At 45.0% G+C, this 18,501-nt stretch overlaps 1 protein-coding gene across 2 annotated transcripts in view; it reads left to right on the top strand.

The window, feature by feature from the left end:
- MAN2A1 (mannosidase alpha class 2A member 1) overlaps positions 1 to 18,501 on the top strand; it is a 316,852-nt gene that overhangs the window by 231,216 nt on the left and 67,135 nt on the right. For both annotated transcript variants that reach the window (XM_075601938.1, XM_075601947.1), the window contains exons 13-16: positions 1,534 to 1,699; positions 2,710 to 2,946; positions 3,133 to 3,255; positions 4,441 to 4,555. In XM_075601938.1, coding sequence (XP_075458053.1) covers positions 1,534 to 1,699; positions 2,710 to 2,946; positions 3,133 to 3,255; positions 4,441 to 4,555 — 641 coding nt within the window. The remainder of the gene's footprint in view (positions 1 to 1,533; positions 1,700 to 2,709; positions 2,947 to 3,132; positions 3,256 to 4,440; positions 4,556 to 18,501) is intronic.

Genomic DNA, 18,501 nt, shown 5'->3' with positions numbered 1-18,501 from the left:
TAATCCGCTATTTATTTTTTTGTTTTTTTGGGTGGAGTACATTTATTCTTTTAAAGCAGCAGTCCTTTGTATCATTCTTTGAAAAATCCAATCAATATTAAAATTAGTGTTTACTTATCCATTGCAAAATTAGTATAATTTAATTTTGACTAGGCCCGGTCTAATTTTTTATGCTTACTTATATGTCACTTTTACCTCTGGTTATTGATGCCATTTATATAATTTTATTTGTTTTTTTTTTCCCTCATCGGTGCAGGTAAAGTGAGTAATTAAATAAAATGTAAATAAAAAAATAAAGTTTTTGGTTAACATGGAAACATTAAAAGTGTAAAAATAATTTACAAATAATAGTCCAAGGGGGAACTTCCTTGTTAATCAAAGGCTTACTAAGGCTGCGCTTATAGTGCTGGCGACGCAACCAAAATCCTTGTCACTAGAATTTGATTTTTGCAGACGTTCTCACCATGTGACAGCCTATAAGCCAATCAGATACCTTTTATTGCACCCAATCAGAGTTTATGTCAACAGTACATGCTGACACCTAGTGACTTACAATGTGGTTTTAGGTGTGTGTGTGTGTGTGTGTGTGCTGGCCTCTGTGTCTGTGTGCCTCTGTCTCTGTGTGTGTTGGCCTCTGCGTGCCTGTGTGTTGGCGTGTGTGTGATTTGCAGGGAGAGGTGTGTATTCTAGAGGTTTAAACAAACTCCATTTTGTGTTTAAATAGCACACATTGGCAGCATACAGAAACACAACAACTTTCCGTTTTGCCTTTTGCTGTTTCTGTTTGCTCTTGTCTCGGCCCGCCCCTCTGCCTTCCCCCTTCTTGTCTCCGCCCCTCTGCCTTCTCCCTTGTTATTGTCTCTGCCCTCTGCCTTCTCCCTTGTTATTGTCTCCTCCCTCTGCCTTTCCCCTTGTTCTTGTCTCCGCACCTCTGCCTTCCTCCTTGCTCTTGTCTCCGCCCCTCGGCATTCCCCCTTGCTGACGTCACTCCACTTGTAGCCAGCGTCATCTGTAACTGATTTACAACTTTCGCAATGGCGACGGGTGACATCATCGTTAATGTCACCATCGCCTGCACTATAAGCGTGGCCTAAGTTTGCAGTTTTTCAACAGTTACATGTTTTTTAAACAAGCACATACAGGCATACCCCGCATTAACGTACGCAATGGGACCGGAGCATGTATGTAAAGTGAAAATGTACTTAAAGTGAAGCACTACCTTTTTCCCACTTATCGATGCATGTACTGTACTGCAATCGTCATATATGTGCAAAACTGATGTAAATAACGCCTGTGTAACAGGCTCTGTCGTCTCCCTGCTTGCGCACAGCCTCGGTACAGGTAGGGAGCCGGTATTGCTGTTCAGGACGTGCTGACAGGCGCATGCGTGAGCTGGCGTTTGCCTATTGGGCGATATGTACTTAATCGCGAGTGTACTTAAAGTGAGTGTCCTTAAACCGGGGTATGCCTATATATACTTTAAAATAAGTTACTTTTAATATACGATGTAGACATAATTTATGTTTATTGCAGGTACCTTGCAATTTATAATCCTACTGAACAAGAGCGTTTCTCTGTGGTTTCTGTGTTTGCGAGTTCGCCAAAAATTAAAGTTCTAAATGCTGCAGGAAAACTTGTAAGGGCCCAAATCAGTGCAGTTTGGGATGGAGCTGCTGTTGTTTCGCACATCTCTTATCAGGTATACTGTATTAATACTACAAAGTAGTACACATTTCTGTGTTTTTTTTTTGTTTTTTTTAATATAGATATATATATATCATTGTTTATTATTTAGACTGTAAAGTTAGACTTGTAAAATTGATCTACTGTGGCTTTATATTTACCTTTTGGCAAAAGGTCCTTTTGCCTTCCTGCTTTTAGAAGCAGAACAAACTAAGAATACGGTAGTCTAGTTTCAAATGAAACTTCTGCAATCATGCAACTCAAGCCTCATTTCGTTAGAGCACAGCCCATTAGAAATACTTAATACCACAAAATGGAGTTAGAGTACTTGGAAGTAGCGCATCCTCCTTTGATGTTTTACTGCTTTATAAAGGAACCTGAGAGGCAGTCAATGGTTGAATAAATGTTAATCACAGTATTTGCAAAGAATGACTGCATCAATATAAATTGTGGCAAACTTCTAATTATTTATTCATTTTGTTTCCTTAGGCTGCGTTTATAGTGCCGGCAACAGCGACGCCGCAGCAAAACAAATGCATTGCCACCTTCGCGTGCGCTTATAGTAGGGGCGACGGATTGGTCGCCATCGCTGGAAGTCATCTTTATTTGATTTTCCAGCGACCGTCGCCTGACCGTCGCCGGCACTATTAGCGTAGCCGTAGCATTATTTAGCTTTGGCATCGTTTGTACTAGATGTTTTGTATGTACTGTTGCCTGTAATGTTTTTTTCTGTTTTACCTACCACTTGTGTCCATTTATGACACTTTATTTTTGCACATGGGATTGTAATGCATTGTTTAAACTCATTCAAATTCATTTAGAAAACTATAAATACAAAACACTTTTTAATCCGACTAGGTGACAATTGTTAGCTTCTGTAGAGTGCTAACATTGTATTTCCATGCTGTTTGTCAATTCATTGTGGCTTCTATAACAATTAAGAGTATTACCTTTTATGGATTTGCTCAGTCTCTGCACCAGCATTTCTCACCATTCTTGTATTTATCTCCTTCCTTGTTTTAAAAGGTTTCATTTGTGGCACATTTACCAGCGCTCGGCCTTGCAGTCTACCAGCTCGTGGAAGCAGAGAGCTCAGAAACCGTTAAGGCAGATTATAGCATTTACGTCAGAGGAAGAAGTGATGTGAAAGTAATTTCAGATGGAATCTTTAAGATAAATGAGATGAACAGCATAGTTGATGCCCTAACTATTGAAAATTCGTACTTGAAACTTTGGTTTTCAGAGCAATCTGGACTTATGGAGGTAAGGATCACAAATGCAGTTGTTAAAGTGTTGTGTGATGGAGCATATAAAAAGCTACAATTATTACGTAACTAACTAAGAAAAGACATTCATGCTGTTTTGTGTACATTGTAACCCATACTGCTTCAGCTGTCTAACACAATACATTCTTAAGTATAACATACTATATGAAAACTGTGTTTTTAGAAAATGAAAACAAAAGAAAATGGAAATACTCATCACACTAAAGTGGAATTTGCGTGGTATGGAACTACAAGTAACAAAGATAAAAGTGGTGCCTATCTTTTCATTCCTGATGGTGAAGCAAAGGTATTTAGTTGTACACACATTTTTCTTTTGAGATGTGTAGAAAAGTGACTGTAGTTTAACACTATTCTCAGAAGGATTTAGTGTTGAGCATCTTCAGGGGTAAAGAGCTAAGCATGATTGTAGGCCTGAATGTCCTATGGACATTCTTACACCCATCCACTAACACATTTTTTTGGTTCCTTGTTTTGGTAGTTTGAGTCAGGCAGGGGGTGTTGTCTGCACCACCTTAATATATTTGTTTTCCTTATTTGTGAACATTGTTAATTTACTAGCATTCAAAAAGCCACGTTTATGATGGCTAAAAGAATCCTGTTTACTGGGGCTAATTAACAAGCAATGCGCCAGGTATTTTTAAGTTAAGTCTATGTACAAGACAAATGCGTGTCTCCGAGCACTGGATAAAACATAATCACACATCTGTAGAAAAATCAGAACAAAGAAGCACATACCATAGAGAAATACATTTACTGGCACTTTTGATTTTACAGCATGAGTCCATAAAATATTGGTGGTTAACTGATCTGGATGCTTGTGGTCATTCTGTAAAATCCAGAAATCCTCAAATGTTTCAGCTCACCATGTTACACATATTAAAAAAAAAAACACATTTAAAAATGTTGAAACAAAAACCATCAATAACACAAAGTTAAACTGCTTAAAGAAGCATTCCATTCAAGAAGCTGAACCATGGTTATCTCGGCTCTGGGGAACCACTGGTTCTTGCGATCCTGATCTCCATTGCTTTCTGGTTGTTAAATCTCCATCGACACGTGTCCCAATTGGAAACCGTGATGAATGATCTCTGAAACCATAAGGGGTCCCTGGAGCTGAAATTAACACAATTCTGCCCCAGGAACCCTCTGCTTGCACATATGTTTAACAAAAAAAAACTAGGTGGAACTACAATTTTAATCTTGCCACACTGCAACTAGTACGCTTTGTTCCTAGGAAGCCCCACTTCAATAAAGGTCTAAAAACTTTTTATAAAAATGTATTATAAAACAAATGTGAGATTGAAATCTTCACCAGTCCAGGGAACGCAACTTCATATTACATTCAATAGGTGCCTTAAAGAAACACTTTATTTGTGATTTTATTGTTGTAAAAAAAAGTAGTTCTTATATTTTGAATGATTATGTACGAACAGCGTGTGGCTTATTTTTTGGAATTTTTTTTTTCTTCCAGCCTTATATTATTTCTGATCCACCAATTGTGAGAGTCAGTCATGGAAGCATTTTCTCTGAAGTGGTTTGTATCCTAAACCACATGACACACACAGTACGACTTTACAATGTGCAAGGTGAGATGACTAAAGAATTTCAGATTGGTATCAATTCATACTTACAGTAAGCACTATAAAACATGCATGCTACATTCATGTACAGTTCCCAAATGCTGCTATTAAATCTGCTTTTTATAACTTTTTCTGGCTTTCTACTTTTATGGCTTTTTCCAACACAATCATCCTTAAAGTGAAAATGTTATCTGTGTCTTGTGAAAAAGTATATTTTTATTTTCACCTGTTCCTATGAAATCCTAATATAGTAGTTATCATGCTCAACTGGTTGACTAATAAGTTTATAAGAATACAATGAATTGGCTGCAGATTTGAGTGCTCAAGCATTTATAAGAAAAGCAATTGCCAAAGCACAAAAAATACCGCAATCAAATCTCCGTTGAAAATAAATGTCTATAACCAGAGAATACCGGCTGATTAAAGTCAGGACTGGCGGTGCTAGGGGGCAGAACAAATATCAAAAACACCAAGAACAAAGAAGTCCCCCCAAAAAAGCATTCAGACATAACAATCATAATGCAATTATGATGTGATTAAGTAATAATAAACAAATAATTTTAATCAAACACATCTGACAATTAGAACTAAAAATAACACACATATTGTATTGTATATCTTTATTTATATAGCGCCATTAATGTACATAGCGCTTCACAGTAATAATACACATGGTAATCAAATAACAGATAATATAAATAACAGATCATGGGAATAAGTGCTTTAGACATAAAAGTAACATTAAGGAAGTGAAGTCCCTGCCCAAAGGAGCTTACAGTTTCATTGGTAGGTAGGGAGAACGTACAGAGACAGTAGGAGGGAGTTCTGGTAAGTGCGCCTGCAGGGGGCCAAGCTTTAGGTATCATGTGTTCAAAATATCCACAGTGCTATTCATATGCTTCTTTAAGCAAGTGTGTCTTAAGTTGGGTCTTAAAGGTGGATAGAGAGGGTGCTAGTCGGGTTCTGAGGGGAAGGGCATTCCAGAGGTGTGGGGAGTCAGTGAAAAAGGTTTAAGGCGGGAGAGGGCTTTAGATACATAGCGGGTAGAAAGAAGACATCCTTGAGAAGAACGCAAGGGTCTGGATGGTGCATAACGAGAAATTAGGGCTGAGATGTAAGGAGGGACAGAAGAGTGTAAAGCTTTAAAAGTTAGGAGAAGAATGGAGTGTGAGATGCGGGATTTGATCGGAAGCCAGGAGAGGGATTTCATGAGGGGAGATGCTGAGACAGATCTAGGAAAGAGTAGCGTGACATGGAAATAGACTGAAAAAACCTATGGCCAAAATAAATGCAAAAAAGGACAAATAATCAGAACTGCATACAGGAAAAAAATCTGAGAGAAATGGAACCTACTGTAAATGGACAGATCACACTGGGGACAATGTACCCAGAGCAATCACGACCGGCCAGTCATCTAAATTGGATGTTACCATATAGCCATGTACCTCAGAAACCAAAATGATACTGTTGACTAAGAGCCTAATCTCACATGGATGAAAACCCCTCAAATCAGTGTAAAACATGAGTGCAAATGTTTGCATGGTGGATACAAAAGACTCATGTCTAAACTAAGTATCCCCTTAAGGTCTATCGTTTGCAAACATAACCAAAGCAGTTAGTAAACATAACCAAAGCAACTAGCTACAAAATAGCTGGATGCTCTAGTCCTGAAAATGCTAAACCCCTGTGTGGGGAACAGCAGGATATAAAATCCAATAACTATTATCAAAATCAAGCCTATATGGCCATATAATAGCAAAAATACTCAGCCAGATGAAGCACAAATTGGTATGGGTAGAATTGCTTCCCAGAGAGGTAACCACGATTTAGTGCAGCATATCAAATAGTCCTTTGAAGATTTAAAATGTCCAGAATTTGGCAACAGGAGGTGTCCGTCTGTACCACTAACGCATTTCGCCATTTCACTCAGGATTTTTTTCTGTATGTAGTAATGATTATTTGTCCTTTTTTGCATTGATTTATTTCAGGAGTTTTTTTTCAGTCTGTTTCCGTGAGTGTGTTATTTTTAGTTCTATTTGTTAGATGTTTTTGATTAAAATTATTGGTATATTACTTTAATCAGATCTGAATTGCATTTTTTATGTTATGTCTGAGTGCTATTTTGGGGGGACTTTTTTGTTCTTGGGGTTTTTTGATATCCATCTCCCCAAAAATGTACAGGATTTGAACTGCGTGGTCTTCTGGAGCTGGCCCTTTATATTTTCTGCTCTAGGGACCCTCTGGTTCATGACATAAATATTCTACTCCCCGTTTAAAAATAATGGTGTGTGGTGTGATCTTCTGTTGACAGCCATTATGTTTACCCAAAATAGTACATAACCTGGGAGTCTCTGCAGCTGAAATCCTGTTTAAATACATTTCCAACAAAAAAACAGCTGCCAGGATTGATGGTTTGAAAAGATGTCCTATGAATGCTGCAGCTTTACGTGGGGCTAGAACAGTAAAAAAAAAAATTAAGAAGATTAAAAAATAAAAAAATTGGATTATGATGGGAAAAGATACCAAGGTTAGGAAATAAAATAAAGTTTGAGACTGGAAAATATTAATACGGGTGAAAAGTGATTAATGGAAAGGAACATGGGGGGAGTATCAAGGGGGGTTTCATCATGAATGTTATAGTGGGTAGAAGTGATTGCCTGGACATGGCAAGAAGGGCCCATCATTTGAGGGAATGAAGAGACCAGGCTTATGATTTCAGGTAAACTGCACTCTATTCAGGTGGGAAGAGGATAGCAACCCTATACACAATCATTGTTCGTAATTATAATCATTTATCATTTTCATTGTTTCAGGAATTTAATACATATGTAGCCCTTTTTGTGAACCGGCCGACCCACCCAATATCACATTGGCCCCTCGTGGTCTAACCGGTCCCTTTCCCTGCAACACACCTGCTCTAAAGGACTACTGGTACTGCATAACCTGTGTGGCTCCAGGAGATCTGAGCCTCCGCTAGCTGGGAGCCTGGGGAAAACCCTTACCCTTACTTGGTGCAGCGCCTCCACTTACCCAGGATCCCCCGTTAGGAAAGATAGCCCTGAGTAAGAAATACAATGACACTCGTATACGATAAAACAATAACTAACACTTTACTTACCACACACATATAACTCATTACATAACATCACATAACATAACCTGATGCTCTACCCGCATCACCTCAACCCAATGTCTGGTGTTCCCCAACCAAGTGTCCTGTGATCACCCCACACCCAATGTCTCGTAACTCCTACGGAGGTCGTGGGTGACTGCGCAGTCACTATATTAAGCTAGGGCCCAGTTGGTGCACTTTATAATAATGAAGATACCTTCCGAGCACTCCGATGCTCGGGACCGCAACTTTCTTCTCAAAGGGTCAGACGTCCGTCTGATCCTTTCCAGGTACTCTGCCGGTGGACCCCCAACGAGGGTCCCACCGCTCAACGGGAACTGCAACCGGACCACGGCAACACCAACCGCATGGGAACAGCAACCGCCGCTTCCTCCTATCGCTAACTACTACTTAGAGTGACAGCAACCCTAACCTAGGGCCTGTCCCTGAAGAACCGCAACCTGGGATGGCTTGAGGGAAACTCCTAGGGCCTGTGGACATAACCTGCCCCCCCTTCCCCTAGCTACCCAGTCCTAACTGTAACTGCTACTAGCTATTCCCAACTCACCTGCAGCTGACACACCGCACACACTGTCAGCCTGCAGGGATCCACACTTCACACACACTGCACGCACTGTGCCAGCACATACAGCGACACTACTCACAGGCAGCTGCAATCACACACAGCCCCTGGATCCCGCAGCAAACACACTGCTAGCACTCCGTGCCTCTTTGACAGTGCCCACAGCACTCTCCGCTGCGACACTGCCAAACCAGCACCTTCCACACTCAAGGGTCACCTCCCTAGCTAAGGCGTCCCTCTTCAGTTACCCCCTGCCCTTTACCCGGGAATTGGGGCCTGCCTGGGAATCTAGGGAGGACCCTTACCTGATGCAGGAGCCACGCGCTCCCTGCACCCTTCCTACTCCTTCCTTCTCCTCTGCCTGACTGACTGTTGCAAAGCCCGGGAAATGTATCTCTTTTCCCGGGCTGAGCTTCCTTCAGCCCTATTGGCCACTAGGGAGCACCTGACCTCTGCCTCCCTAAGCCTCCTGGGAATTGTAGTTCCCAGGGGCTGCCTAATGCATTGGGGCCGCGTGCGCGCTTCCCTCGCGCATGCGCGAACCCCTAATGGCCGCCTCAACCTTCCTATCCTCTTCCCTACTCTCGCGCGACCTCTCCCTAGCCCTGGAGTCCTATCGCGCGCTGGCCGCCTCCTGCGCATGCGCGAACCTACGCGCAATGGCGGCGCACTCTCCTAGCCGCCGAGCCGGTGGCAACGCGATTGCGGCCTTAGCGACGGCCCGATCGCGTCCCCGGCAACCAGCCTGCACCGCTCCCTGCACTGGCCCCCACCCTCGCGAAGTGCCGGCGGGTCCGTCGCAGCCTCCGGCGGCACCCGCTACCTCACGGCACTCGCGGAGAGGGGCCAGAAAGAGAAAATTTACCTCGGGGCTACACATATATCACTTATAATTATTTGAACTACAGTACTATATTTGTTGCCAACAATCATTATACCTATTAAAATCCATTGGGCACATTCGAAAAAAAATTTGACTTGTGCAAATATTATTTTTCAATGCATAAATACGCCATAATTGCTACATAAGGAAAATGTCCTATACTACAGTTTTTCCTAATTATTATTCTGGGGCTTTGCTAGAGTATCTTACCAAATTGAGCTAAAGTTTCAGTCACGCTTAAAGTGAAAACATTATACTGTATATTGGATTTATTAGAAATATGTACAAATTTTTTTTCACTTTTTTCTGCAAAATGTTAGTTATACTTGTGCTTTGCTTTTATCGGAGTGGCTAATGATTTGCATCATAGTTTCTGAAAAAATAGAGGGTTAGAAAGGCTGTTTTTTCCCCTTTACATGTTCAAAAAAACAGTCTAATAATGTATCTGTTTGAATCTCATCTGTTGTTTGCCTGTCAAGGCTATACTAGAGGGTGACCCCCACTCAGCTAGAGAGGAGGTGGGGAAGTCCGGAGGTGCTCCTCTGGGCTAGAATGATAAATACTACTAAACTAGAAAATGTAAACCCAGTTGCGGGCACTCAGCCTTCCTACTGGGTGATATGATATTAGAAAAAACTTTATTGGTATTATATTAAAATAAATGGCAATAAAAACTGTCGAACTACGCTATAGTGACCTTACAACAGCAGTGAGGTAGGTGCTGGGGTCTGCGAAGTGTATAGAGAACAGTGTACTACCGGTAAGTCCACATAGTCCTCAGATAAGAATTAGTAATTCTATATAGTGGAAAATCCCTATTTTGATGAGTTAGGGAGGGGGGGATGGGGTGGAGTTTATTGCAATTTATTTTAATTTTATACCATATAAGTTTTGAAGCAAAAGGTGACACTGTGTTCCCATTTGCATGCATGCTGGGTGATAATGGTGAAAGGCGGGGTTTCAGACCTGTTTAAGACATGCAAATGAGCATACAGGAATATTTCCATTTGATATATATATATATATATCTAGTAGTATGGTGACCAGGGGATCCTGATGACCAAGAAAGACAGCACACCGCACAGATGATATCCAAAAAAAGTGTATTGTGAAACACGGGGCCGCCAACGTTTCGGTCCTCGTAACGGGACCTTCCTCAGGGCAGTGCACAACAGACTGATACAAGCACCCATATATACCCCTAATAACAAACAGAAAATCACCTGCAAACAATCATGAAAAATCTGTTAGCTCCATGTCAGCCTGTAGGCTGTGTTGTAACACTGAGCTTCTAGATATCCAGTATGGAGAGATTTTGGCTTTTAATATTATGTATATACTACATTTATGCCTCTATATACCTGTTTGCATTAATATATAGCTAGCAGGTTAAACAATACATGGTCATTGTATTAATATATAATTCGGTTTGGTTCCATGCACTATGTGTTGGTATTGTGGCTCACCATATACATTCTTAGTGGGCAGCATATATTATGTTGTTTGCGGTGATTTCATTTTTTGTTTACTACTGTGTTCACCATTGACCCATTCACATTTGTCTATAGCCTTGTTATTCATTTCCTTGCTGACATCGGAATAGGGACTTCATCTGAGCATGCGCATTATCAGCGAATAAGATGTATGGTTGGCAGGGATGCTATCGGGTTGCTAATGGATCAGGCGCTTGCGCGATCATTTTTTAAGCCTACTATGCTTGCCCCCTCCCCCCATTGCTTAGAATGCGATCGGAAGTTGGGAGTTCATTGCGCGTGCGCGGAGGAGTTGAGTTAAAGCCGAGAACATGCGCACCTCTCCCCTCGTTGTTAGGGACGCGATCGGGTTGTTAGGTGTTAATGCACATGCGCGCAGGAGTGAATACTGATTGAGTATGTGCGCCCCGCCCCCCCCCCCCCCCCCCCCTTTGTCAAGGTTTCGATCGGGATGCCAGGGGTTATTAGCACAATTAGCACATGGGCCGTGCACTAAATGCATCTCTATGAACCCTGTTGGGTTGCAAACTTCACGAAGTATAGGTACTTATGAGGATCCAGGGAGGTGAGTTTAACGCAGCACGATTGGGTTCAGCTACTATATGCAGCTTTGCTTATGCCTATTCGTGTAAGTGCTCTATATGTTTCCATTATAGATTGAAATGTTCAAGCATGTTTTTCTTTCTTTTTTAAACACTGCATATGTCTCATTATGGTTGCCATGACGCATTCGGGTAGCATGGTGACGTCACCACGTGGACAGCATTGGCAGATTATGTGACCAATCCTGTAAAAGTGTTTAGATCAAGCTGTTTTATTGGTGCTGGTTAGTATCAACATGTCTGAGTGGCTGGAATATGTTGTGGGTTGTACCTGGGGTTGTAATTTAGATTTTTCATGATTGTTTGCAGGTGATTTTCTGTTTGTTATTAGGGGTATATGTGGGTGCTTGTATCAGTCTGTTGTGCACTGCCCTGAGGAAGGTCCCGTTACGAGGACCGAAACGTTGGCGGCCCTGTGTTTCACAATACACTTTTTTGGATATCATCTGTGCGGTGTGCTGTCTTTCTTGGTCATCAGGATCCCCTGGTCACCATACTACTATATGCAGCATATGGGACAAGCATCTGCCTTCTTAACCAAACCGTGAGTGCAAATCTCCATACCGTGACTATATATATATATATATATATATATAATACTGAGTTAAGTTATGGTGAGTAAAAAAAGTGACAAAAACCCTCCACAGGAAAGCAAATATGCAAATATAGCTGTATGCTCATCTGCATGTCTTAGGCAGGTCTGCAACCCCGCCTTTCCCCATTATCACCCAGCATACAGCACTTCCACTGCAGCAAGGGATTCTGGGAAATGACATGCAAATGAGCACACAGTGTCACTTTTTGCCTCAATAACCATTTTTAACATGGTTCCCTATAGGCTTAAGCTTGCTGCATGGTCACAGCTTTGAGCACAGCCAGGGTTAAGGTGCATACCCAGATATATATATATATATATATATATATATATTTTTTTTTTTATATATATATATATATATATATATATATATATATATATATATATATATATTCCAAAGCAAACAGTTTGCACTCCCGTGTATACAGAATTGTTGGTGCTTGTCCCTTAAGGTAATTCATAAATAAGGTGTTCCTCTAAGCTAAGATGCAGGAAGGACGAGACTGCACAGAGGTAATCCAAAAAAGCTGTATTAAGATGACCGGCGCACACTCCGACGTTTCGGTCCTCTGAACGGGACCTTTCTCAAGGACGTGCACAAAAAATGCTCATTACATTATAATACATTAAAAATGTCTTTTAAAATAGTTTTATTATTATTATTTTATTTCTTTTTATAAATGTTACAAGTATTTTCTCATAGTACAGAACGGATTTATGGAGATAAAAAACCCACGTAGGCTAGTGCTTGAACTGCAGCTTTAAGGACAACTATTTTCCTACTTAATGACATCAACACTTTCTTCTACATTGGTATGTTTAAATTTGACTGCTGGTGCATTTAAATGGCACATCAACCATTAGGTTACATGAAGATACAATCAAGATCAGCAAGGGAGTGTTACAGGGAAACACCATGTCACCAAAGCTTTTCACACCAACACTTGAATTTTTCAAGACCTTGAATAACTGATAAAGACCCTGTATTGAGCATAAAAAGGAATCAAAATTAACTGTGAAAAGCATGTAGCCAAGTCCCGTTGGATTACTGATTCTCTGTCCCCTCTAACACTGTAAGTCTCAGTAAAGAGTGGGCAGTGTTGGGAGTAATTCCTGTCGGGTCTGTTATATTGTTTTGTGTGTTCATGCGCCCCCCTTTCTCTGCTCCCCTCCGGCTCGCACCCCCCCTGCATGGCTCCGGTGTCAAATTACGTTGCCGGGTCGTGTGAAGTCACATTGCCATTTGACGTCGTTTGCCATGGAGACGCGTCTTTGGAACCAAGGTGAGTTCAGTTAGAGGCCTCACGAGATCTCCAGCATTTATTTTAAATGCCTTCGGGAAAGCGTGGAACCTCTAACAGCCAAGCCCCCCGCACCCCCCATTTTGCGCTCCCCTTGGTTAGAGTAATGGTTTAAAGGGAAGTTCTGGGCTGCCCTCCATGCTATGAGGATGCAGCAGAGAGCCTCTCCCAAGTAGGAGTAGGCTGAGTTATTGCCCTATTAGAGGGTAAGGTATATGGAGGAGAGGTATCCTTGCTGTGTACCCAATAAACCCCAGTTACAAACTCTGGTGTGCTGCTTGAAATATGTCTACCCAAAGAAGTGCCCCTGAGGTCCATCCTTGCCACACCGGGATCCTCTTGGGCTGGAGGCACTGCCACCTCACAGGTACGCACCAGCACCAGAATACACCGGTAGCGACACTATCTCACTTAGGCTGCGCTTATAGCGACGGCGCGGCAAAACAAATCTAGTGCCGCCGCCGTGTGCACTTATAGTAAGCGTGATGAGACAGAGCGATGGATTGGTCGCGATCGCTGGAAGTCACCTCTATTTGATTTTCCAGCGACTGTTGCCTGAATGTCGCGTCGCCGGCACTATAAGTGCAGCCATAGGCTGAGTCCATAGAGACTTCAGCCGTGCGGAGGTTGAGGGAAAGCGGGTGCTTTCCATGGCCTTTGTTTGCGCGCCGTCCGGGGGCGTGTCGGGGGGCGGGCCAGTGACGTCACAGAGCTGGTTCGCCCTCATTGGGCGAACCACTCACGTGTCCGGCCCTGCGCTGCTGTGAGCGCTTAAACTAAAAAAACGTGCGCGAGCCCCTGCTAAAGCCGCTCTCATTGCGGCTGCAGAGGCTCACTGCCAAGCATGAGCGCGGGCGCTGACCATGCCCGCGGCCTTAGGATGGGGGAAAATGTGCTATAGATGGAGGTGACGCTGAGATCTACATCAGGACAGGCTTTTGCAGCAGGACCCAGAAATCTGTTCAACTATGGACATGCACGTGTAAATAATTTAGTGTTCTGAGGAGGTCCAGGGGACTGTGCATACAGCCCTGTGCTATCCTGTATCCTGTATACGCTGGCAGGCATCTTAGGAGGGGTGCTTGCTCCGCAAGTAGCCAACAACCTCTGCTTGAAGAGCTGCAGATATTCTATGGTGATCCCCTTAGTGAGGGGCCGCCGTGTGTGGTAATACACTAAGTGCTGCGGGAGCGGTACCCCAAGGCTTCCCTGGGGGAGCTGCGAGCTGTACTGTGCTACACTATGAAGAAGAGTGGGGGTAGTTCCCTGATGCGTCACCGGGGAGACTACAGCCCACCCAGTTACCCTATTCTGTGTGAGCGGGTAGGTGTCTGAGGAGGGGCGCCCAATCCACGGGTGACCAGAACCTCTGTTTGAGGAGCTGCAGCCACACACAATGCAGTCCCCGAAATGGGAGCTGCATAAAGTACTTTCACCATGTAAAATGGTGTTCCCGTCAAACGGGAGACTGCATGGCAGCTTGTGCAAAAGTTGCAAGACTTTGTTGTAAATCTCTGGGTTTGGCGCGAATCCTGGCTGCACCCTCTGGCAGAATTATCCGGGATTGGCACGAACGCGCAGTTCCACCCTGTTCTCTACAGTGTACTATAGTAAAACCAGAGGGAGGAGCTGAGGGTGTTTCTACCTGCTACCGAGCCGCAGATGTGGGGACGTAACCATAGTCGCACGTGTTTGTACTGCTACACGGACGCATGCCTACTCGCTCCTTCCCCAACCAACTTTGACGATGGAAGAGGAGAAAGGCACTCACTTTGTTCTCCCCGGAGGGTTGCTACAACTACACCACAATGGGGAGGACTCGCTCAGGTTGGTCTGCCTGTTGTGTGAGCGGGTAGGACCTGCACTGGGATCCGCTTCCTGGTGCTCAGTATGTACTGCACCGTATCTCCACTTCCAGGGCCCTGGAGCGGAGACATTCAAGACCCTACCGAACACCGGGGGATTTCCTGATATCACTAGGTTCCTCCAACGACTAGTGGAGATGGTTGGACAGCCATCCGAGGCCCCTCATGCTGATTTCTGGATCATGCTTCAGCACCTCTTTGGTCCTGACATCCAATGTGAAAACCATAGGCCTCCAAGTATGGACTCTGGGGCGGGTGCACTGGGAACTGAGGTCAGCAGAGGGATGTTGCAGCTCTGCTCACAGGGCAAAGCCATCTGCGAGGCCAGAGGTCGAGCCATGGCCTATGTGGCTACTACCTACGGTGAGCACACCGACAGGGCGATCAGTGCGGAGAAATCTCTGCTAGCGGTATCGGCTGATACTGCTGTCCTTACGGTTGCTGTACCCGCCCCTGCTTCTTTGGTGAGTGCATCTTCAAAGGACCTTTTCTTGCAGCACTGATGGGCATAGAAGCAGGGGTATGACCAACAACGCCGCTCTGCTGAAATCCGGGCCATGGGAGGTCTTACTAGGCTTTCGGCTACAGTTGTTTCCGCTCCTAGGCGTGGAAAGCTGCAGGTCATGATGCGGACGACCTCTCCAGTTGCCACCCCGATTGGGGTACGAAGCCCTAACTCCCCAGCGAAACTTTACTTTGGAGTGTGGGACTCACTCCGTTCGGCCCCTATGCCTTGTTCTGGCCAGTCCCGAACTTAGTCCCAAGGGAGAAGACAGTGACCACAGTGACAAGCCCTTGTCCCCTCGCCCTATTACTCCCATAATGACCCTGGCTATTCATACTGTGACAACTACCTCGTGTGACAGATAGTGTTCGAAGGGACCGAATCTCTACCATGGTGGGATCCACTATTTAGGGTGTATGTACATATTTAAAACGGACCAGGTGCGAACTGGAAGTGGAGTCACAAATTTATCATTGGTGGGAGGAAGGTCACTTTTCTACCGAGCAGGAGGCGGAGGGCCTTTTCGCTAAACCAGAGAGAGGGAACTCAGCTAGTGAGCCTCTGTGGGTAGGAACCTGGTACGCAAGCCTGACCCTGGTCACTATTACTTATGGTCTTACAGTACTGTATACTATGTTGAAATGTTTACTGCATTTTATTTTTCATTGTATAACTATGTGGTGGATGTTATGCACTCATGCAGGTTAGTGAGGGCTTTTCAAATCCCGAGTGAGGATGTAGTCAAGTCCCCTTGGACTACTGATTCTTTGTCCCGTCTAACACTGTAAGTCTCCGTAAAGAGTGGGCAGTGTTGGGAGTATTTCCTGCCTGGTCTGTTACAGGCATACCCCGCTTTAACATGCGCAATGGGACCGGAGCATGTATGTAAAGTGAAAATGTACTTAAAGTGAAGCACTACATTTTTTCCACTTTACGATGCATGTACTGTACTGCAGACATCATATATATGCATAACTGATGTAAATAATGCATTTGTAACCAAAATAAATACAGTAGGCTTTATAGAAAGAAAATCTTTAATGTCAGCTGATTTTTTTCTTACTAGTGCCCCCACAAAATACATACCAAAAAAAACCATCCCTCTAAATACATGTAACCCCACCCCGCCAATACATATTAAAAATGCCCCCGCCAATACATATTAAAAATGCCCCCGCCAATACATTTTTAAAAGACCCCCCCGCTATAAATATTTTTAAAAAATCGGGCCGCACGGGTAAAATCATATCTCCTCCAGCACCCCTCATATCACCCTCCCCTGCATCTCCCTCATATCACCCTCCCCTGCATCTCCCTCATATCACCCTCCCCTGCATCTCCCTCGTATCACCCTCCCCTGCATCTCCCTCATATCACCTCCCCCTGCATCTCCCTCATATCACCCCCCCTGCATCGCCCTCATATCACCCCCCCCTGCATCTCCCTCATATCACCTCCTCCTGCATCTCCCTCATATCACCACCCCTGCATCTCCCTCATATCACCTCCCCCTGCATCTCCCTCATATCAACCCCCCTGCATCTCCCTCATATCACCTCCCCCTGCATCTCCCTCATATCACATCTCCCTCATATCACCCCCCTGCATCTCCCTCATATCACCACCCTCATATCACCCCCCCCTGCATCTCCCTCATATCACCCCCCCTGCATCTCCCTCATATCACTTCCCACCTGCATGTCCCTCACATCACCCCCCACCTGCATGTACCTCACATCACCCCCCACCTGCATGTCTCACATCACCCCCCACCTGCATGTCCCTTACATCACCCCCCACCTGCATGTCCCTCACACATCACCCACACCTGCATGTCTCACATCACCCCCCCACCTGCATGTCCCTTACATCACCCCCCCACCTGCATGTCCCTCACATCACCCCCCCCACCTGCATGTCTCACATAACCCCCCCACCTGCATGTCCCTCACATCACCCCCCCACCTGCATGTCCCTCACATCACCCCCCCCACCTGCATGTCACTCACATCACCCCCCACCTGCATGTCACTCACATCACCCCCCACCTGCATGTCACTCACATCACCCCCCACCTGCATGTCCCTCACATCACCCCCCCATGTCCCTCATATCACCCACCCCCATGTCCTTCACATCACCCCCCCATGTCCCTCACATCACCCCCCCCATGTCCCTCACATCACACCCCCCCCCCCCCCATGTCCCTCACATCACACCACCCCCTGCATCTCCCTCCTCCCTTTCTTCCCCTACCTCAAGCAGCGTGCAGGTTGCGGGCGGCAGAAGCATGGCAGTCAGAGGCGGCACACGCACGCTGTGATCGGAAGAACCGGGGGGGGGTGGGGGGGGAGTAATCGGAAGAACCAGGGGGGAGAGTGATCGGAAGAACCGGGGGGGGGGGGGGGTGAACGGAATAGCCAGGGAGAGGGTAAGGTGATCGGAAGAGCCGGGGAGAGAGGGGGGGGTGATCGGAATAGCAAGGGAGAGGGTAAGGTGACCGGAAGAGCCAGGGAAAGAGGGGAGGGGGCGGGGGGTGATCGGAATAGCCAGGGAGAGGGGACGGTGATCAGAAGAGCCCGGGAGAGGGAGGGGGGTGATCGGAAGAGCCGGGGAACGGAAGAGCTGGGGGAGCCGGGGAATGGAAGAGCTGGGGGAGCCAGGTGAAGTAAGAGCCGGGGAGAGGAAGAGAGGGCACACCGCCGCAGCGCGCACACGCCGCCCCCTGGTGTCCGTACTCGCGAAGCATGTGTACGTACACAGGGGGTAAGGTGCAATTTAAAAAAAAATGTACGTACTTGCGAGTGTACGTAAAACGGGGTATGCCTGTATATTGTTTTGTGTGTGTTCTCACTAAAGTTCAGGAGTAGCCTGTTGTTGTAAGGGGGGTCTATTACAGTAGGTAGGCCGGCTTACTCCCAAGGAAGGAGGTTTTTTCCCCTCTATAGGTTAGAGTAATGGTTTAAGTGGGAGTTCTGGGCTGCCCTCCATGCTATGAGGACGCAGCAGAGTG

This window comes from Ascaphus truei, chromosome 1 (genome assembly GCF_040206685.1).
Source record: "Ascaphus truei isolate aAscTru1 chromosome 1, aAscTru1.hap1, whole genome shotgun sequence".
Taxonomy (NCBI): Eukaryota; Metazoa; Chordata; class Amphibia; order Anura; family Ascaphidae; genus Ascaphus; species Ascaphus truei.
Note: the sequence above shows the minus strand (reverse complement) of the source record. Positions and strands in the feature narration are given on the sequence as shown.